Genomic DNA, 23,751 nt, shown 5'->3' on the forward strand with positions numbered 1-23,751 from the left:
AAAGACACATACCATGTTTATAAAAGACATAAATTCAGTCTCAAACTAAGGCAAAAAACCCTCAACAGAACATGGATCACAGTACAGGGGAACAGAAATCAGAAATTGGTAAAGTTCAGGGATATGCTATAGTTTCACACAAAACTTGTAGCAATAAATTAAGACTTAAAAAAAAGTCTTACAATGTACAAAGGACTATGAAGTGCAAAGTAATGTCACTGAACCAAAATTTAGTTTAATCATTTTATTTCAAGTGTAGTTTTTAAAATCATAAATGGGGTCTTATAGTCCAAAGTCCAAACATTTATTCCTCCTCAGAGCTTTAGAATATGACAAGCAACTTTAGACCTTGCTTTCCAAGCCCAGTCTTCCTTGCTATTTTTTAGACTTCTGAGACCTAGTATTTAAGCTACTCCATTCTAAATGTACAATTTTAGACAACTATTGTACACTTAAGATTTTTCTGAAAACAGTCCGTCAAGTATAAAGAATGGTTTCTGTCCAAGGATCAGTAGTGAGGGAAGAAATACTAAACATCAAAAAATCATTTATTCATTTAAAAAATAACAGAACCAGTGCTGTTCTCTGTCACGAAAGAGAACATGTAAGGTTAACTTAAATTACTTTTGTAGACTTTGGTAATATTTTATTACCTACACAGGCCTCAATCTTACTTAAAGATCTTTTAGGCAAAGTCCCCCACCATCAGGATTTACTGAGTAAAAATCCTGGGAACTAACACAGACCTAAATGTGCTATTCCAAAGAGTAATAGGTTACTACTTTAGGGGAAAAAAGCTGCCTTGATAACTTTTCAAATGCTCTTTTAAATAGAAAGTTAATGGGAATCTTTTTTTAAACCAACTTTGGGTACATACTGCCCACCAAATAAAAAAGGGAATCAAACTTTATTTCCTATTTTAGGAAATTTTCCAACTTATAATCCTTTAAGATTATAACTTTTTCACCTTTTTTTGACTGATATTTAAATTTTTTAAATTCTACATTTCAATGTAGTAAGAGTTCCTTTTCAAATAATTTTCACAACCCAGAACACAGACATCAGAGCAACACTCACAAGTCACATTGTTTAACTATAATGAGATGAAAATGGACGGATATCTGAAAATAGGTATTCCCTCTACTCCAAAGGTGAGCAAACTTTTAACATGTGACCAACACAGAACTCCATCCCTCCGGAGATCCCTCAGACTCAAAACGGTTCCATTTAATAAGTCAATACATTATTCTTAAAAATTAAGTTTGGTCACTAGGAAAGACTGAACAAAAACGATTCCCCTCCGCTCAAAACAACCAAATAGCTCTAGTTACCCCCTCCTCTCCCCACAAAAATAGGGAAGTAGTTGAGGCTGAAGTCTTTAAATCTGAAATTTCAGCTCCTAAAACACTGCTGCTATTTGCTCAAAGTTGCAGATCTATGTATTTCCTTCTCCAATACTTCCCCCATTTATAAATTTATTTACACACACACACACACACACACGCACACACGCGCACGCGCACACACACACACACACACACACACACATATTCACACATACCCTTACTCTCAAGTAAGACACTTTTTTGTGTTTGTTGATAAATTATGAGGATTATGAACTAGGTGTGTACAGGGTTTCATAGGTGCTTTGTAAACATCAGAGTCACTTGGGTCCTTTTCTCCAAAAGCCTGAAATCAAATTACACAACCAGGGATCACTACTTTCCCAGACGCTGTTCACAGGCTGCATATTGACGAAGGGCAGAGAAAAAGTCCTCATAACTGATGTTTAGGTGGGAAGGCAAAGAGCTGAAAAGAAAGCACAGGGGGAGAAAAAGCAATTAGATGATACACTGTAATGTGGAGGGGGGAACCAGAAGGAAAATACCCCAAAAGACGTTAAGGACAGAAGAAAGTAAATGATAAACACAGAGTATGTCAAACCATTTCTACCAAATGACAGCTAAACTCACTGTGAAACAGTGCAAGTACAAAATAATCTCTCCTTCTTTCCCTAAGGAGAGAAAAGCAACTTGTAGCAAGACAGAGATTCAGAACCTGTATCAGCCGAAGTCTAAATCAATGCAGAACTGGAGACCTATTTGTAAGGATCTCATTCACGTTCACGTTAGGAAGTCCTCTCTGCCAGAGCGAAGCCCGCACTATGTGAAGCGGTCTATGAAAGCCAGGCTTAGCACTGGCAGAGCAGCATAGCACCCTCACGCGACTGCATGTCGAAGCCACGCGGTGAGGAACCAACAAATGAACGTTCATCTCTACCATTTCCATTCACTCAAGGCGGCAATCACAGTGCGATGTGAAGACACTTTAAGGGCAGAATGAATGTACAGCCAGAAGGTTCCCTGTTAGGTATTTTGAATACTTAGAATAATTTTCAATAATTGACATAAACAATTCTCTAACGTACACAGCTTTCTTGTGAGGCTTTGGGAATTCCAAACTGTACCAGAGCCAAACACCTGGTCAGAGTACAAGTCGCACTGGGAGCTCCAGGCACATACATCACAAAAAAAAGACTGAACAAACTTACCACGAACAGACTCCTGTCTGACCATGTGCTGGTTCTTGTAGCTAGGCTTTCTTTGTCCTTCCTTTTCCCCTCCCTAGCTTTACTGAAATATAATTGACTTATAAGCTTTTTCCTTCAACTGCCAAAAATTCTGAAACAAGTCTCCTTTTCCTCCACTTCCTTCTCTTATTAATCCTGCCATCAACCTTTTCTCTTACTCACTCCACTGCAGCGATAACCTCACAAGATACCCTCAAACAACAAGTCAATGACACTCTTCTTGCTGAAGCTTGCTTCATTCAGATGTCCTCCTCAAACAACCCACTTGACTAAGTCTTTCCCATTTTATCCTCTTCATCAATAGCTTCGTCTCCTATCACTCAAGAAGCACTTAGCGCCACTACCTCCTCACTGCCCCCAAAGTGGTCTTGCCATTCCTGTCTGTTCTGTTAGGGCTCCACCCTTCTACCTCTCCATGTTATGATTAAGACGTTAAGACATCAGGTGCTTACGGTCTGGTGGGCAGTAGACAAATCCAAAGCAAACCTTAATATAACGTGATAGGGCCATGACAGACACATGTACAAAGATCCACAGGAAAGCTTATTATGTGCTCGGTATCTGATGTCCGTTATCTGACTTAAATCCTCAACTTCTTATTAAAATACCCATTTTACAAATACAGAGAAGTTTAAAAGCTATCCAAAGTCACGTTACTGAAAAGCATCACCAAGATTCAAACTGAGATGTATCTGTTCTAAAACACACTCTTCCCTTCAAACTACTCTCAACCTCACAAAGCAGCACTGCTACCTTTCTTGGAGCCCAATGCACAAGGCACCTGAAATTAACTCAGAAATCCCCTGGAGAAAAAGAAACAAGAGAAACATACACCCATCATACGGAAAACCAGAGTTTGGAGATTTGGGTTCTAATTCCACTTTACTACAAGCAATAGTAAGAGCTACGTCTCCTCCCCATTTTCCTCACGCCTACAAAATGAGGAGGCAGGACCATATGATCTACAGCCCTTTCTGACTCTACAATGCTACGGGTTCTTTTCTGCCTTTTTATTTGACACCTTTACCCTGTCTTGCCCCTGAACTTGGAGCATTTATTAAAAGGCCAAAAGATCCCTTGATACTGTGCTCTTCTATATACACTTGAGAAAGTTCCTCTATTCTCACAGACTCAACTACTACTACTTCTAAGTACTGTCAAACTCTAAATATACATTTTTTAGCCCCTTGACTTCTCATCCATGGACCAATTCTGCATCTTCATCTGCCCTTGTAAGTGTTTCCACGAAATAGACTATGGCTTTGAAATCATCTTATCCCTGAAATCAACCTTTTTTTTTTTTTCAAAATCAATGCTCCCTTGACTTTGTAGTTTCTCTCAGTAACGTCATAATTAGGCTTAACAGCTTAGGAGTCATTTCATTTCTTCTCGGACTTTTAGCACAGTTGTAATTATGCTTGATAAATAATTCTCATTAGAGACAGAATTTATAGAATGTTCCTCCTAAGACTCAGAATTTAAATATATTTTAAGGCTACTAAGTCTCTTTAAAATCAGGGGTCAGCAAATACAGCCCATGAGACTGCCACCTGTTTTTTTTTTTTTTATGACGTTTTATTACAACACAGTCACACACATTTGTTCTGCGCTGTCTGTGGCTGCTCAGCTATACTGCCAATGCTGAGGGGTAGCTGCAAAGAGACTGTATGGATCACACATTCGCCAAAAATACTTACCATCTTACCTTTATATAAAAAGTTTACCCAACTCTGCTCTAGATAAGCAATTTCATTCTCCACGCTGTATTATGCCCTAAATCATAGCCAAGGATTCTTCACTTGTCTCTTTACCAGTTTCTTTCCCAAATCCGATCTACTCTAGTACACAGGTGCCAAACAAATCTTCTAAAATCACCATTTCCACACTATCTACAGGCTCAGTGGTTTCCTACTTCCTGTCTAAACCGTTATGCATATTCTTAGTGCTGGTACTTAAAACCTTCCCAGCATCAATACACCCAAATTATTTGTTTTCATCTTACAGAGCTGACCCTTCAACAACATGGGTCTGAACTGCATGAGTCCATCTGTACGCAGATTTGGTTTTTTTGGTACAGTACAGTACTATAAGTGTATTTTCTGTTCCCTATAATTTTCTTAATAACATTCTTTTCTCTAGCTTACTTTATTGTAAGAATACAGAATATAATACATATAACACATAAAATATGTATTAAGTTAGGCTTCCAGTCAAAAGTAGGCTATTAAGTTTTTGAGGAGTCAAAAGTTATATACAGATTTTGGACTGCACAGGGGGTCCACACCCCTAATGCCCACATTGTTCCAGGGTCAAGTGTACTACCATCTAATGTCATAATGCCAAATCTCTGTGCTCTCGTAGGGCCGGTTCCCTCACGATTTCTCTAAAATGAGATGTTCACTCCTCACTTCCCAGCTTTTCTTTTTTCCTTGTCCATCATCCCCTATACTTCTCACCCTTTCTGTAATTACAAAAATTCTATCCATTTTACATGCCCTGGAGTATGTCAGACCTTTTCTTTAAAATCAGTAACTATGGGGGCACCTGGGTGGCTCAGCTGGTGAAGCATCCGACTTCGGCTCAGGTCATGATCTCACAGCTGATGGGTTCAAGCCCCACATTGGGCTCTGTGCTGACAGTTCAGAGCCTGGAGCCTGCTTCAGATTCTGTATCTCTCTCTCATTCTCTCTCTCTCTCTCTCTCTCTCTCTGCCCCTTTCCCACTCACACTCTGTCTCTCCATCTCTTTTAATTTTTTTTTTTTTCAACGTTTATTTATTTTTGGGACAGAGAGAGACAGAGCATGAACGGGGGAGGGGCAGAGAGAGAGGGAGACACAGAATCGGAAACAGGCTCCAGGCTCCGAGCCATCAGCCCAGAGCCTGACGCGGGGCTCGAACTCCCAGACCGCGAGATCGTGACCTGGCTGAAGTCGGACGCTTAACCGACTGCGCCACCCAGGCGCCCCTGTCTCTCCATCTCTTAAAAATAAACATTAAAAAAAAAAAAACCAAACAATACAACACAAAATCAGCAACCCTGACCCACAGACATATCTCTCTCACTCGTCTCCTATGAAATTTGTATTAATGCCAGATATTTGCACAAGCACTCTCTCTTGTGTCTGAGTCTTTATCTTACCACTGATACTGTGAAATATCTGAGGCAAAGGACCAGTATTGTAAGTCTTTGGGAATTCTCACCATACCTAGTACAGTGCTAGGCTCAAGAAACACTTGCTGAATTGAATCAAAGTCAGTACACTTTTAATTACTTACACAATCTCAGTCAATCTGATGTGCCAGGGAAGAAAGCCTAATGTGCTGTCCACAGGACCAAACTTCAGTACTAAATCGGGATCGGGGAAACCATCTGAACCTTATAAAGAAAGAAATACACAGGAATTTAACGTGCATTGCTCACAAATAAAACGACCAAGGGCAAAATCTGTTCATCAAATTGGCTTTTTATGCTTTATCTGTTTTCTTCACAAGCTTCACTCATATGTTTCCATACCACCATCCCACTGCCCAACATATACTTTAGTATCTAGGTTATTTCCAAATGTGAACGCTTTCTCTAAAGACCATTTGACTGAATGGATTACCTCATAAGAAGAGGTAACCCCACTCCCATCCTAAACCATACAGACAGCCCCCAAATCCCATCCATCTTTCAAGACTCCAAAGTTCTCCTGGCACCCTGAGAACCATAATGCTTTAGGGGCACAAATGCTTATTCTGGCCATAGAAGCACAGAACTTCAGAGATGAAAAGGAACCATAAAAGTAACTAGAACCCTTCCTTCCCCAATACCCCTTATTTTATAGCTGATAACAAAAAAACCCAACCCCTAGCTATCTAGTATAAATGTTTTCTCCAGAGCTCCAGCCCAGGGAGGGAAAAGACCAGACACCTGCCTCAACAAAGGCATGGCCATTCAGTCTCACAAACTGGTTTCCATACAAGACCTGGTTTGAGAAAAAAAGGGGATAAGGATAGTTCAACTGCTTAAAAAATAAAGTAAAATAAATATTAAAATAGTCACTGGTAGAACAGAAAAGATGCTATTATCCAAGAAACCCAGGCTGCAACAGTTTCTAATAACCTCAATTCTGCCACTAACTTTCGGTTGCACAACCTCTCCGGGGCTTAGTTGTTTCATTTGTTAAATAAGGATACTAGATTAGACAGGCTCATCCAGCAGTAATTAAGAATTATTTCCATAAAAAAGTCTCTTTAAAGTCCATACTGGTAAAGGTGCGTGGACTAAGAATATATATTCCTCTGACTGCTAAAGAGCAAATTCTCTTTAGATCAAAAAAAAAAAAAAAATTAAATAAAAAATGGCAAGAAGGAATTTCTGGCTAAGGGTAGTGTGAAGAAGGTGATGAATCCTCCCCCCAAAAATATGTATTAAACTGACAAAACCAAACATTTAAGGGCACCGGATACTGGCCAGAAGCAGACAATTATTCTTTTAATAACAAAAAAATGAAATACCAGCTAGAGCTTCAGGTAAGAACGGTAAGGGTCTTTGTCTTTCCTGCCTGGGAATGGTCCTAACTCCCATGCCTCTACCCCCAATCAAATGGAAAAAATTATAGGTTTACCAGCATGGGGCTGATGGCAAAACTGGTAGATTTGCTGCCTGTGGCTAAAAGATATGAACTCAATTTGGAACTGGAGATTGTGGGCAGGAGGGGGCAATGATGAAAGCCCAGGGTTTTGCCAGCTAAAAGCACCAAGTGGCAAACTCAAAAGGAAACAAATGAGGAAAACGCACAGCTTGTTGGCTTGATGTTGTGGCCCCAGTTAGGGCAGGCAATCTAATGGTCAGAAATTTACCAGGCAGATCCTGAAAATAAGGGCTCAGCTAAGCCCTCCACGTACCCATAGCTGATGAGGAAACTGCATACATGCAAAGGAGGAAAGTAACCAAGGAAAAGTAACCAAGAAGACTTGAGAACTGGTGGGAACTCTGAACCCAGCAGCCAACATAATACAGATCAGGGGAGCCTTCCAAACTCAAGCTGTTAGAGCACAACCAGTGTGCAAATGACAGTCTGACACATAAAACTAGACAGACACAAGAAGTGAGACTAAAACATAAAATTAAAAATAGAAAATTTGAGAAGAGGCAATGGGTGTCATCTTTATATACAGGCAACACAACTGTATATTTAAAAAATCTTAAGGGGCAGGGTGCCTGGGTGGCTCAGCTGGTTAAGCGTCTGACTTCGTTCAGGTCATGATCTCACAGTTTGTGAGTTCGAGCCCCGCATTGGACTCTGTGCTGACAGCTTGGAGCCTGGAGCCTGCTTCCGATTCTGTGTCTCCTTCTCTCTCTGCCCCTCAACCGCTCACACTCTGTCTCTATCTCTCAAAAATAAATGAACATTAAAAAAAAAAATCTTAAGGGGCACCTGGGTGGCTCAGTCGGTTGAGTGTCCAACTCTTGGTTTCGGCTCGGGTCATGATCTCACGGTTTGTGACATCTGACAGTGCGGAGCCTGCTTGAGACTCTCTCTCCCTCTCTCTGCCCCTCCCCCAGTCTCTCTCACAATAAATAAACATTAAAAAAAAATCTTAAGACTCTGCAAATAAACTATCAGAACTAGTAAGTGAATTTTAGCAAGGTGGCAAAATACAAAATCAATATTAAAAAAAAAACAAAACTATATTTCCATTTATTATCAACAAACAATCTAAAAGCAAAACTAAGCAAACAATCTAATTAATAACAGCATCCAAAAGAATAAAATACTTGGGAATAAATCTAACAAAAGAAGCAGAAATCCCAAATCCTTTTAAAAACTCTGTTAAAAGAACAATTAGGACCCAAATATGGAGACATGCTATGTTCATGGATTAGAAGACTAAGTATTGTTAAGATGGTCAAACTCCCCAAACTGAGCTACAGATTCAATTCAGTCCCTACCAAAACCAGGTGCTTTGGGGTTGGTGAAGCTGATTCTAAAATTTACATGAAAATGAAATGTTCCTGACTAGCCAAAGTTGTTTCACTTCAAAAAAGAAAATCAAGGGGCGCCTGGGTGGCTCAGTCGGTTAAGCGGCCGACTTCGGCTCAGATCATGATCTCATGGTCCGTGAGTTTGAGCCCCGCGTCGGGCTCTGTGCTGGCAGCTCAGAGCCTGGAGCCTGTTTCAGATTCTGTGTCTCTCTCTCTCTGACCCTCCCCTGTTCATGCTCTGTCTCTCTCTGTCTCAAAAATAAATAAACGTTAAAAAAAAATAATAAAAAAAAAGAAAATCAAAGTTGAAGGACTTTAAGGACATGATTTCAAAGTTTATCATTAGTAGGCACTACGGTAATCAAGACCTTGGGGCATTTGAAGGGACAGGCAGTACAGACCAATGGCAGAGAATAAGAAGTCCAGAAATAAATTCAAAGATTTATAGTAAATTAGATTTCAACACAGGAGTCACAGTAATTCAAGGGAGAAAAAAATGGCAGAAGAACAACTCAGTTTGTCTGCCTCACACCATTCACAAAAAGTAAGTCAACATAGCTTACAGATTTAAACGGAACAGGTTAAGTGATAAAAGTTCTAGAAGGAAATAATGGGGACTTTGGGTTAGGCAAAGATTTCTTAGCTATGACACCAAATGCATGATTCACAAAAGAAAAAAAATGATAAACTGGATTTCATAAAGATTAAATACTTTTTTTTTTTAAGTTTTTATTTATTTATTTTGCGGGGAAGAGAGGGAGAGGCAGGGAGAGAGAGAGAGTCCCAAGCAGGCTTTGCGCTGTCAGTGCAGAGATCAAGGCAGGGCTCAATCTTGAACTGTGAGATCATGATGTGAGCTGAAATCCGGAGTCAGACACTTAACCAACTGAGCCACCCAGTCACCCAAAGATGAAATACTTTAAGGAAAAAAAAGTAAGCCATAGATTGTGAGGAAATATTCATAAGTCATATCTTACTACTGAAAAAAAGATCTGTACCCCAAATACATAAAGACCTCTTAAAACTAAGTAAGACAAACAACCCATTAAAAGTAGGCAGAATGTCTTGAATGGATATTTCACCAAAGAAGATACAGATGACAAATTAGCACATGAAAAAAGCTCAATGACATTAGTCATTAGGAAGATGTTAATTAAAACCACAATAAGATACTATTACATCCCCACTAGAATGGCTAAAATTAAGAAACAAAAACAAAAAACTGACAATACTATGCCTTGGCAAGGACATGAAGAATCTAGACTCCTCTACATTACTGGTAGAATATAACAATACTATAGCCTCTTTGGAAAAGTTTGGCAGTTTCTTAAAAGTTAAACATTCACTCAATCAACACAACCTAGCAATTCCATTATTAGTCATCTACCAAAGAAAGGAAAACATGTCTGCACAAAGACTCGTATGTGAATAGTCACAGCAGCATTATTCAAACAAACCTAATGCACATCAACTGGTGAATGGATAAACGAAATGTACATCCACAGAACTGAATACTATTCACCAACAGAAAGCAATGAACTACTAATACATGCAACATGGATGAACCTCAATAATATGCTGAGGAAAGAAAACAAGACATTAAAGATTATTTTATATGATTTCATTTATATAACATTTCTAGAAAAGATAAAAGTATAGTAAAAGAAAAAAAGCAGATATGTAGTTGCCTTGTATGCAAGTAGGAATGGTGAAGTTCACAATCATAAGCGAACTTTTGGGGGTAACAGTATTCAGGGGGTCTGCTTCTGTCAGATTGGTAAATTAACTTATGGACTGTGTACTTTTTCACTTATCGTGAGTTTGCCACCCCTGAAGGCAACACCTGGGCTCAAAACTTTGGCACTTCTCCATAGGCTCCCTGAAGGACCACCTTTGGTCCCTCTATCACTTTTAGGACACCCTCATAAATTACTCTATGGTTGGGGCCTTACAGAATCCGGGAAACAGTCAACATCCAGTAACCTACAGTAAGTCCCTACAATGGTCTACTTTAAGTCTATTCATTCAGCCTAAATGCAGCCAGGCAATGAGAGAGAATACCAGAGTAGGGGAAGAAATGAGTAGTCAGTGAAAGACAGGAGTTGGTGAGACCGGAGGCCAGAGAGCAAATGTGCTGTATGATGAACATGTGTCAATGTGGAAGAAACAAGAATGGAGAGTCAAGTAAATGACTGAATTAGACAAAAAAAAAAAAAAAAAAATGCATGATTAATAAGTAAGGTAAATGGAGACCCTATTTGAATGAACAAAAAATGTATGTCTGAAATTGCATAGCTATAGAAGCTATTAATGGACATAAACTTGTTAGAAGCACTGCCTTTCTTCAAAAGATCAAGGATGGGGTGCCTGGGTGGCTCAGTTGGTTAAGCATCTGACTCTTGATTTTGGCTCAGGTCATGACGTCCGAGTCCTGAAGTCGAACCCTGCATCAGGCTCTGTGCTGGGCACGCAGCCTACTTACGAGCCTCCCCCCAACCCATCTCTCCTACCCTTCTGCCCACTCCCAAACAAAAGAAAATAACCCAAAAAACAAAAAAACAAAAGGATCAAGGATAATGCCAGTAAGCAGAAGGACCATAAAGTTGAAGCAAAAGGTTCCTAGGAGGTTCTACAGAGAATAAACAAATTAAAGGCTTTTATAAATAGTTGAAGGAAAAAAAACCCTATAATGTTATATTTGGTATAACATGACAAATACAGTGAGTATATTTCATATCACATAACAGAAAGAACACTAAAAATAAAGTGACGAATGCTAATAAGATTATATTCTTGGGACTGCCTCCTAAATAGCTGTTAAATTCAAACTTAACAGATAGTTCAAACTAAAAAGAAACAGTAAGAGGAGTGCGATATTATTATAAAAAAAATATGTGTTTGGTCTCTGTCCAGGTTCCAAGCACAGAGCTCCTAAAATCCTTGGAATTTCCTGAATGATAGGAGTGAGAGGAGTATCTTGTGTTATTCGTAATAAGCCCCCTTCCACCACAGCTGAGTTTCTGTTAATGGTGACTCTGGGCAGGCTTCTGGATAGCTTTAGGATGGGAGCTAGTTGCTGGGGAAACCAGTCATGTGATTAGAGGGCTGCAACTTCCGGCCCTACCTTTCAACCTGCAGGTAGGGGAGAAGAGCTGGAGACTGAGTTCAATCCCTAATAGTCAATGATTTCATCAATCATGCTAACATAAAGGAACTTCCACAAAATCCCCTAAATGACAGGGTTCCAAAAGCTTCCAGGTTGGTGAATGCACTGAGGTGCTGAGAGGGTGATGAGCCCAGAGAGGTCACGGAAGATGACTGCATCCCCTGGCGATACCTGGCCCCGTATGCCTCTTACGCTGGACGGCTCCTGAGTTGTGTCCTTTATTATCAACTGGTAAACATAAAGTTTAGTCAAGTTCCTTCCTGAGTTCTGGGAGCCATTCTAGCAAATTAGCAAACCTTAGGAGAGAGTCATAGGAACCCCCTGGTTATAGGTAGTTGATCAGGTGGCCTGTACAGGTGGCATGAAAACTGCAACTGGCATCTGAAGTGGGGGCCGTTTTGTGTGACTGAGCCCTTCAACCTACAGAGTCAAACACTATCTCTGGGTGGTTAGTGTCAGAAATGAATTGAACTGCTGTACACCCATGTGGTGTCTGGAGAATTGGAAAACTCACGGTGTAGGAAAACATCCCACAGGAAGGCTGACAAGCAGAAGTCCCGATATTCAAGAACATTCATCAGCCCCCTGCAAAATCCTCTTACATCCTCTCCTTTACCAGTAAGTTCTCTTGCAAGTGAGCTGACTACAAATCTCATTATCTCAAAATCATTTTCAACATGTGGGGCTTCAAAATTTCAGAAACATTACAAGTGTAACAACAACAACAACATAAATCAGGCTTTATAGTGCAAAAGGAACCCAGATGCTCTCCTTCATAGTGTACCCTCGTAAACCACATACAGTTGTAGGACACAACTGAAAACATATATATTTGTCTATATATGACTTACTAAGTAAACTGCCAAACATATCTACATCCAAATCTGTGGATCTCTTTTGCTGCTGGGCTACTAACTGGCAAAAGTCCTGAGCAGCTCTCACAATATCTGCTTTTCCATCTTCTGGGGAGAGCACCTTCACTGCCGATTGGCAATTTAAAACTGAAAGAAAAAACAAACAAGTTATTAAAAAAAATATCCTGTTCCAGACATATTTCAAAATCTGTTTCAAGAAATATTAAGTTCAGACTAAAATAAAAGTATAGTTCTTATAGTAAACATGGATCATTTAAGTCCTTCAAATTGAACATCAAAACATACTTATCTACTCTCCTCTGAAAGGACCCACACATCACATTTGTGTGTATATATATATAGTACCTTCCTCTCAAAGTACTCAAAGACCTTGTATCTCTGAATAAATCCTCTAGAAAATAGGAATCATACGCTAGTTTACAATTTCACTCACCTAAAATGCCATCTACAATCATAGTACAGTTAGCAGTAACACAAAAGATAAAAATGAAGAATATAGGGGAAAAAATGTGTTTCAATGAAACAGGTACTGTCTACCTTATCAGAATCTGATTCTGTGGGAGCTATTTTATAATTGACAGGATTCTAGGTACCTGACAGGAATGCCAAATTCTTGTCTATAGACAAGAATGCAAATTCTTTCTTGTCTGGTAGAGGTTCAACTATCTTCCCTCTAACCCAAAAGAAAAACCAGTTTTGCCTCCATTTACACATTCATTGCAATATTACTTACCTGTAAGTATGTCCATCCTTTGGACTCTCTTTGAACTGGTTACAAAATCTGCCTGTTTCCTGGTTATTCATTAGTTAAATAAAATCTTTAACATGTGTGTATTTTTTAATATCTATGAAAGTCACGATTTTATCTTTTTCTGAAAATTCTTTGAAGAAGATGAAGAAAGAAAAGTCTAAATCTGATGATAAAAGAAGCGTGACAATAAAGACTAACAGTGCAAAATGAATGAATGAGTGACAGGACCTGCCTTGAAACACAAAATACATCTGTGTAAGTTAGATATTCAATTTGATACTCACGCTTACCTTGATCATCTTTGTCATTACTATTCGCAAACTCTGGTGAATATTTGGAACAATCTAAACCCAGAAGTTCCTGCTGTTGTTTTAAAATTTCATCCATTAATCTGGAATTATTTCTTTTGAAAATACCTTAAAAAGAAAAAAAGCAAGTAAATCCCAACTAGGTTAATTTATCCTCTTCAACAATTAATGGATGTTTGCTGTGAAAACATCACTGCACCCAGAACTGAACAAACTCCACATGAAGCATTGCTGACTATGCCTCAACCGGAGTCTAAAAGAAAAACAAAACAAAACTCTGTTAACATAAGAGTCTGGAGTCAGGCTAACATAAAAAAAAAAAAAAAAAAAAAGGATAGAGGTGACTACTTGGAGCCAATATGAGTATGATGAAAAATTTACACCTAGAAGGAAATTTTAAGCTATCTTTTACTTGAAATTTTCATTTACAGATTAAGAAACTGGGACCCAGAGTCCTTAAGAGACTTGTTCAAGAATCTGTAACTGTGGCAGTGGCCCAGAGCCCTTATCTTGTGGACTCCCAGTCTGATGCACTTTCCTTGCAGACCCATTACGTGCATTCAATATTATTACTTCTATTTGATTCGTTGTTTTATTTATTTTTTATTTTTTTAATGTTTATTTATTTTTGAGAGACAGAGAGAGACAGCATGAGCTGTCAGCAAAGAGCCTGACTGGGGCTCAAACTCATGAGCCGTAAGATCATGACCTGAGCCGAAATCGGACACTCAACTGACTGAGCCACCCAGGCGCCCCGATTCGTTGTTTTAATGGTAAGAGGAACTATTAAGAATTATGTAGGGACGCCTGGGTGGCTCAGTTGGTTGAGCATCTGACTTCGATTCAGGTCATGATCTCATGGTTCTTGAGTTCAAGCCCCGCGTCGGGCTCTGTGCTGACAGTTCAGAGCCTGGAGCCTGGTTTGGATTCTGTGTCCCCCCTCTCTCTCTCTGCCCCTCCCCCGCTCATGCTCTCTCTCTCTCTCAAAAATAAACATTAAAAAATTTTTTTAAAAAGAGAATTATGTAGAAAATAAAGAGAATACACAAAAGTAACAAAATCAAAATTTAGTAAATCCCAGCAAACCATGGAAATACACTACCTAAAACTGTTTTTGATCCTTCAACCATGCACAAAAAAAGCTAAAACTTTTAATGACTATTATGTCATTGAAAAAGATGAAGTAACTATGTGGCATAAATTTAACATGAAACTAATGAAGAGAGTTCTAACTAAAAACAAGTGACAACTATTTAGCTATTTTCAGAGGGGCAGCTTTTTTACTGGTCATTGCCTTTTCGATCTTTACCAAGTGTTCCTACTCTGTACTCTCAGTCAGATCTGACTTTAAAGTACTTCAAAGATTAACTGGGAAAGAGAATATAGTTAAAAATATATAAAATAACACAATCTGGTGAATATGCTGTATACACATTATGTTGCTAGTCCATGTGTAATAGCAGTTCAAAGGTTAAAAAAAAATTCTCCTTTGGTAGGGAAAGCTTTGTAAAATAAGCAAGACTTGAGCTGAGCTTTCGAAAGTTAGAAAACTGAGCTTCAACCTTAGAAAGTTAAAGATGATGGAGAGGATATTTAGTTTGGAAAATGTTTAAGAAAAAAACACTGAATACTCAAAAGACAGACAAATGTTGCTGGTGCAAAGGATTTGAGAAAAGGGGACAGACCTAATTTTCATTTCATGTTGCCTACCAAGTGGGTAACCAACAATTTCTAAGCCATGTGGGAAGGTGGAAATTTATAACTTTAGGAAAACTAACCTGGCAACGGTATAGAGAAGGTCAGGCAGCAGAATACTGCAATAGTCCATTCGTAATTTGATGAAACAATGGAAGGAGTTCATTACAAAAGAACTGAGAGAATGAAAAGCGTGACTTAATGAGAGGTGAACAGAGAAAATTCCATGGCATTAATCCTAGCTAAAAGAAAATAATAACTTTTGTTTAAAGTGTGGAATTTCTAGCAGAGAACTGGTTTGAAGGAAAACATAAGCTTAAGTTTTAGACACCTGATGATAGAATATTTGGGCAGGGGTACTGAAAAAGTGATTAAGACACAGGAAGCAAGGACATTCAAAAAAGGTCATATAGGGACGCCGGGGTGGCTCAGTCCATAGAGCATCAAACTCTTGATCTCATGGTCATGAGTCCAAGCCCCACACTGGGTGTGGAGCGTACTTAAACAAAAAAACAAAAAACCAAAAGAGGTGATATAAGCACTATGTGGGTAGAGATCTTAACTGTGTTTGCTTACCAGGGGCTAGCACAGTGCCTGGCACAGAACAGACACTCAGCAAATAAATGTCTGCCGAAAGAAGGCAACAGTCAGAGACTGACTAGGGGACTTAAAAAGACCTCTTTAGGGTAAGTGACATTTCATCTAGCCCATGGAGAATTAGGAGAATTCTACAGGGGTAAGGCTGGGAAGGTAACATAACAAAAGATGAGGATACAGACACACATTTGGGAGTCACCTTCCTTAAGGTGAAGCCAGACAGACACACAAGAAGTGAAAAATAAGATCTGCAAAGGTAAAGAAGCATACGTGAAGAAGAGCAGGGGGCTAAGGCTGTGGCACCTTATGAAAGCCCACAGTCATAAGACCAAAAGCTAGGAAGTATAAAAGTGAACACTGTGTAGTTACCCATATGCAAAGCAACAAAAAATGCATAGTCCCAAAGACAAACAAAAATTTTAAAGGAAGGTGATTAATATCAGAAGCTATTGGAATAACAATGTTGAGAACAGCAATACTTGTGCAACAATACAGATGTGTAGGATATTAACATTATGTTCAAGTCAGTCATAAAATTCACATGTATGACACAAAAGCATGTACTATAAGACAGCTACATGATACAGGCTTATTAATGTTACAAGACTTCCAGTTGTTTATGCAAGTAAAAAATAAAAAATGATTTAGACCACACTTTGGTCTATATCATAGATATAAATCATGGAAGGCATGCAAATGCAAGCTGGTGCAGCCACTCTGGAAAACAGGATGGAGGTTCCTCAAAAAACTAGATAGAACTAGAACTAACCTACAACCCAGCAATTGCACTACTAGGCATTTATCCAAGGGATACAGGTGTGCTGTTTTGAAGGGACACATGCACCCTAATGTTTACAGCAGCACTATCAACAATAGCCAAAGTATGGCAAAAGCTCAAATGTCCATGGATGGATGAATGGATAAGGAAGATATGGGGTGTGTGTGTGTGTGTGTGTGTGTGTGTATACACACATACACTGGAGTATTACTCGGCAATCAGAAAGAATGAAATCTTGCCATTTGCAACTACGTGGATGGAACTGGAGGGTATTATGCTAAGCGAAATCAGTCAGTCAAAGAAAGACAAATATCATATGACTTCACTCATATGAGGACATTAAGTGACAAAACAGATGAACATAAGGGAAACAAAAATAATATAAAAACAGGGAGGGGGACAAAACATAAGAGACTCATAAATATGGAGAACAAACAGAGAGTTACTGGAAGGGGTGTGGGAGGGGGGATGGGCTAAATGGGTAAGGGGCATTAAGGAATCTACTCCTGAAATCATTGTTGTACTATATGTTAACTAATTTGGATGTAAATTCAAAAAATAAAATAAAATAAAATAAAATAATAAATAAATTATGGAAGGCATATGAATTTCAAAAACAATGTAAAATCTCCACAACACTGCTAGAACATATGAACTTACTAGAATGTAGATTTATTCATTTTAATAGTAACCCACCACTAGGAACCCTTGCTTTTGTCTATTTACAGGACACTGATCCCTTCCTTCAATACTCCAAAGACCTATACTTCAGTGCTCACTAATTCACTCATCTCTGCCTTAGCTTCCAGATTAAAACAGAAACACATTTCAGGAACTCTTGCTCTCTCCAAATCAATGGATAACATTCTTTGTCACCAAAATGGTCACTACCTCTTTTCAATCTGTATCCTTTCCTTCTCAATCTTTCTGAAGTGTTACCATTAATGACCAAGCTGCTCCATTCTCAAAATTCCATCCTTACCCCACAACTTGTCTAAACTCCCTTTCTTGGTTCTACTCCCAGCCTGCGCCTTGAATGGCCCCTTCTCCCTTTGCACTGAATCCTTTTCCTCTTCCCACTTCTAACTGGAAGATTACTCCTAGAGTTGCTATCTCAGCCTTCTCCTTCTGTCCATGTGCTCCTCTTTCTCTGAGTCTAGTCACTCATGGGACTTTAAAACCACTCAGGGCCAGGACAAGGGTGAGATAAGTGAAGCAAAACTTAAGTTGGCATCAAAAAACTCTAAGATAAAGAATAACGCATTATCTTCAACAACTTAATGCAAAAACATCCCATGATGAACAAAACATTAAAATTTTAAGTAAAATCAAGGATCAGCATTTAATAATTCCAGTTCAGGGGCGCCTGGGTGGCTCAGTTGGTTAAGCCTTCTACTTCAGTTCAGGTCATGATCTCACGGTTCGTGAGTTCCAGCCCCACTTCTGTGCTGACAGCTGGAGCCTGCTTCGGATTCTGTCTTCCTCTCTCTCTGCCCCTCCACTGCTCATGCTCTGTCTCTTCCTCTCTCAAAAATAAATAAACATTAAAAAAAAAAAAAGAAAATTCCAGTTCATTGTACCCAGAAGTTCTGTAAGCATCTGAAACATACCTAAAACATAGCAGCTGATCTCTTAAAGCTAGTTCTCAGGGAGCCTGGGTGGCTCAGTCGATTAAGTGTCCGACTTCGGCTCAGATCATGATCTCACAGTTCGTGAATTCAAACCCCAGCTCTGGTCTCGCGCTGACAATGCAGAGCTTGCCTGCGATTCTCTCTCTCCCCCTCTCTCTCTGCCCCTCCCCTGCTCATACTGTCTCTCTCCCTCTCTCAAAATAACAAATAAACTTAAAAAATTTTTTTAAATAAAACTAGCTCTCAAACACTTATATCAAGTTTTTTTTTTTTTAATTTTCTTAAATGTTTATTTTGAGAGAGACACAGAGCGCGAGCAGGGGAAGGGCAGAAAGAGAGGGAGACACAGAATCAGAAACAGGCTCCAGGCTCTGAGCTATCAGCACAGAGCCTGACGCAGGGCTCAAACCCATGAACTGTGAGATCAAGACCTGAACCAAACTCAGATGTTTAACCGACTGAGCCACCCAGGTACCCCTATATCAAGTTTAAAAAAAAAATGGAGCAGTACCATAACTGTAAAATTTATATGCACTTAGGAACCAAGCTTGGAAGGGAATAGGCTATATGACAACAGTGAATGTACAAGGGTGATAGGACAACAGGGGATTTAAGATGGTAATTGGGGTAAAACTATATAATTAAAAAGAAAAAAAACACCAGCCTTTTTTGTTGTTTTAGTTCCTTTTTTTTTAAGTTTATTTTTGAGAGAGAGAGAGAGAGAGTGTTTATGTGTGCATGCAAGTGGGGAAGGAGCAGAGGGAGAAGGGGACAAGGGATCTGAACAGGCTCTGTGCTAACAGCAGAGAGCCCAATGCAGGGCTCAAATCCAGGAACCATGAAATCATGACCTGAGCCGAAGTCAGACACTTAACCAATTGAGCCACCCAGTTGCCCCGTGTTGTTCTATTTCTAATAAAGGCATCACTACCTGCCCAGGCACCCAAACATCTTCTCTACTCTAGTATTTTCACTACCACTTCCAATGCCCTATTAACATGCTAAACCCATATACTCATCTACAGCAATATTTCCCCTATCCATTTCCATTTGTCCATTGTCCCCAACTGTTTCAAGTTTTTCTTTTTCATTAAAATATTACAATCACATGATCTTCCAATGGGTCTTCTTGCCCCTTCTAGCATGTATCACTAGATTGACAACCAGATTAATCTTTGGGTTCATCTTTAATCCTGACATATTCCAATTTAGGATCTTCAATGGCTCCCAAAATGCTTAATATACTAAGAACAAACTGCTCAGATCAGCATTAAGATTCCAGCCTACGCTTCCACACTTGGTGGGTGGAAATAATGTTTATGAAACAAATGAATTTATTTCTCTGTAGTACTCTGTCCCCAGCAAATTAGAACTGTCGTATATTCCCCTCAAAACATATGACATGAGCCCAACCTCCATCCTTTATGTTACCTCCCCAGCCCCACACCTACAAACTCTTCACAGGCCAGCTAAAATGTCACTTACTCTTAACAGACTCTTCCCAATCCCCCAGCCAGATATGCTCCATTCCTCCTCTGACTCACCCTTACCTCCTCCAAATACACACATTTTGTTCAAACTCCATAATAAACGAGATTCTACTTTGTACCATAATTACAGCTTAATCCCCCTACTGAACTGTAGTCTTCCTTGTGAACTTCTGGCTTACTCATTTCTTTTCCCCTAAGGTGCCTTCCACATAGCAGGAGTTCAATGTTTATTTAATAAACTGAATTAATCGTGCACAAAGTGCCACCTAACAACAAAACCTAAATGGATAGGTCACTAAGTGGAATTTTTAAGAAGTTTCCAGGAACCTCTCACAATAAAAACAGGCACTTCCTCATTGCATACAGGCAGAAATTCTGTTAAAAAGGAAGAATACACAGAGCCACAGTTACCAAGTATCTTCCATAAAGAAGTTCATAAAGTTATTTTAAACACAACCTTTGTCTCAGCTAATTTGGATGGAGAAATTAAATGCACAAGTATAGTTTCTGAGAAGTGTATAGATAAAACAGAGTATCGGTAAGATGATTCCTGATCACTCACAGCTTGCCCCTTCCAGAAATCTGATTATATGCTATGCTGCCTATCTCACTTACCCATAGGCAATACTATCATCTTAAAATTTTCTTCAGGATTCAAAGTCTACACATACATACTTCTCATGATACACAAGAAATGCGGAAAGATATGAGTGCCTTTGTCTATGATAGGCAATTCCTCCACTAATATCATAGTATGGTATTAGGCAAGTATTCATACTTGCAGAGCTCTTTTTCTCATATCACACTTCATCTTGTTTGCCTTCACAGAATCTAAACTAACGCCAAAATGGTGTAATAAAAGAAACTATGACAAAAGTCATTTTATGTAAAAGGAAGTTGAGACTACATTTGCTCAGAAATAACTGACCTAAGGGAAAAACATTTGTAAATATATTTTTCAGAAAATCGTAATTTACAGAATTATACAGTAATAAGCTGAAATAATTATTTTAAACCATCCTTTCACAGATGAGGAAAGAGACCCAAAAAGGTCAAGCAACTGTCCTTGGCCAAGAGTCTAAGATTTTGGCCTGGAATCCAGGTCTCCTGGATTCTAATTATTCAGTTCAGTAACTATTTCTAACATTGATAAACCAATGATGCTAAACCCACTTTACTAATACACCCATTAAATTCTGAATTCCCCTCCCTAAAAGTTGAACTCTATTAAATATATAAAACTGGCCTTTTTACAAATAAGCAGTATCTTTGGAAAAAACTAGAACTAGAGCTCTTTTTTAAAAGATTCTTAAGGAGGTTTCACAGGGCTGACAGTTATTTGAATTAAGAAAAAATAAGTTTGGGGTGCCTGGGTGGCTCAGTCAGTTAAGTGTCCAACTTCAGCTCAGGTCATGATCTCACATTTGTGAATTTGAGCCCCGTGTCTGGCTCTGTGCTGACAGCTCAGAGCCTGGATCTTGCTTAGGATTCTGTGTCTCCCTCTCTCTCTGCCCCTCCCCTGCTCATGCTCTCTCTCTCTCTCTCTCTCTCTCTCTCAAAAACAAATAAACATTAAAAAAAGTTTTATTAAAAGAAAAAAGAAAACATAAGATTTTGCAATAATGATTTCAAGAATTTTATATTTTGTTGCTCTACAACTATACCTCATGTATTCTCAATTTCCTAACTGTAAACTGTATGTGTGTGTGTGTGTGTGTGTGTATGTGTATACATAATATATATAAGAGAACTACCTTTTAAAACACGCACATGCACACACACACAAACATCTACAATTTCCATAAAAAAATAAATAAAATATTATGCCAGAAAAATTGGACCTCAGAAAGACTACAATGTTTTTAGTATTTCTTGACAAACGTTAGCTACACACTTTTGGGGCCAAATGTAAACTTCTCATATTCTAAGAAATACCTATTTTGAATTCTAGTATTAAAAACTACTTAAGACGCTCAACATTTAGACAATAAGGTAACCATTCATCCTAAACTGAATATTCCCTAACCTCATCACCATAACACTTCCAGTTTTTAGTGTTTCCTAGTCTTTGTTCCCACCCATGTATAATACTGGCCTATATGATTATGCAATTTTATATCCTGCTTTTTTCATTTATATAACATGTATTCTTCCTTGGTGCTAACCTCATGATTATTATAACAATTGCATTATTTAACAGAAAAGCCTTTGCTGATTTGTTCCAGCTCTCAAAATATAAAAATCAATACTTCCAGGACTAAGATTACTACTAGAGCTATTGCATATTCTCTCAGCATTTAGGTTTTCATCATATTCAAGGAAAATAAAATATATTGCCAATATAATTGGTGAACATAGAAATTAAGTGGAATGAAGGGCATCATATGAGGCCAGGCAAAGGGGTAATACAAAGGGGTCTGTGGGCCTTGGTAATGAGCTGAGAAAACATTCCAAGTACAACGGGAAGCCATTGGAAGGTTTTACTCAGAGCTTAAATGACGTTATCAAGAAAGATCACTTTGTTGGTGAGTAAAGAATGGATTATACAGGGGCCAGAATATAAACGAAGACCAATCAGGTGGCTACAGCAAGAATCCAAGTGAAAGATAATGATAACTCAAACTGAGGTGGCTACAACGAAAAACCAAAACAAGTATCCAATTTGGAACATATTCTAGAAGTAGGGCCAGGGAGGCCTGTTGGTAGATTATAGGTGGAATGTAATGTAAGAGACTCACAGAAGACATCTACGTTTTTAGCTTGAGCACTTACTAGTATGTTTTAAGATGGGAAAAACTGTGAGAGAGGTCTGAGGGGAGTGAAATTTGAGACATGGTTTGGACATGTTAAGTACCTGAGATGCCTAATAAAAGTAAACCTGTTAGGCAGTGAATTAGATATAGGAATCTGGAATTATGGGAGAGATAAGGACTGGAGATACAAATCTGGGTATGAGCATTTAAAGGACTTTTAAAATGATAAGGTTAGAGAAATCATCTGGGACAGCGGTCAGCAAACTACTGGTATGGGAACACAGCCACACCCATTCTTTTATGGCTGCTTTTTGGCCTCATTGGCAGAGTTGAGTAGTTTTCACAGGAACCCATAACCCACTAACCTAAAATATTTACTAGCGGGCCCTTTAAGAAAAAGTTGTTGACCCTTGACCTAGGAGATAGCAAGAACAACAGAAGGACAAAGGCATATATGCAGCACAATACTCTAGGACACCCCAACATTTAGAAGTGAAAAAAATGAGAAGCCAGAGGCTCAGAAGGAACACATAGCAAGACAGGAAGAAATCCAAGCATACGTACGTTTCAAAGAGAGTCGAATTAAGCATGCTCTATCCACCCATTCGATTATATGCTATATTCAGGTACCTTACTGGAGTCCTTTGAAATCTTTACTATACCAATCGAAATGACATTTTAGAATTATAGGTTTCAATATAGTCTACTCTTTCACTCAACTCATGCACACGTTAACTGGCTAATACACCCATGACATACATACTTTTTTCAAATTCAGGAAACCAAGTAAGGAGTTTAATTAGACAAATATTCAGTCAGCAAATCTTATCTCTATTCCTTAAATCCTGCTTCTTCTAAAATTTATGTGAAATGAATAATCAATTCCATAAAATGAGACTTTTAAAGCACATATTTAACATATTTTCTTTTAAATATGAAATTACAGGGCATTAGGTGGCTCAGTCAGTTGAGCATCCGACTTCAGCTCGGGTCATGATCTTGTGGTTCGTGAGTTCGAGCCCCATATCAGGCTTTGTGCTGACAGCTGACAGCCTGGAGCCTGCTCCAGATTCTGTGTCTCCTTCTCTCTCTGCCTCTCCCCCCCCCCAAAATACACAAACATTAAAAAAAATTAACTGAAATTA

The 23,751-nt window shown here is 38.8% G+C and overlaps 1 protein-coding gene across 1 annotated transcript in view; it reads right to left on the bottom strand.

The window, feature by feature from the left end:
- Positions 1-1,644: 1,644 nt before the first annotated feature.
- The window catches only part of NUS1 (NUS1 dehydrodolichyl diphosphate synthase subunit), a 29,127-nt gene continuing 7,020 nt past the window's right edge, over positions 1,645-23,751 (bottom strand). The window contains exons 2-5 of the mRNA XM_047102526.1: positions 13,645-13,770; positions 12,580-12,729; positions 5,868-5,967; positions 1,645-1,809 (exon numbers count right to left, since the gene is read on the bottom strand). Coding sequence (XP_046958482.1) covers positions 1,719-1,809; positions 5,868-5,967; positions 12,580-12,729; positions 13,645-13,770 — 467 coding nt within the window. The 3' untranslated portion in view covers positions 1,645-1,718. The remainder of the gene's footprint in view (positions 1,810-5,867; positions 5,968-12,579; positions 12,730-13,644; positions 13,771-23,751) is intronic.

The sequence above is a fragment of the Lynx rufus genome, unplaced genomic scaffold (assembly GCF_022079265.1).
Source record: "Lynx rufus isolate CCGP_SWC_20201006 ecotype Redwood Valley unplaced genomic scaffold, mLynRuf1.p SCAF_6, whole genome shotgun sequence".
NCBI classification, from domain to species: domain Eukaryota; kingdom Metazoa; phylum Chordata; class Mammalia; order Carnivora; family Felidae; genus Lynx; species Lynx rufus.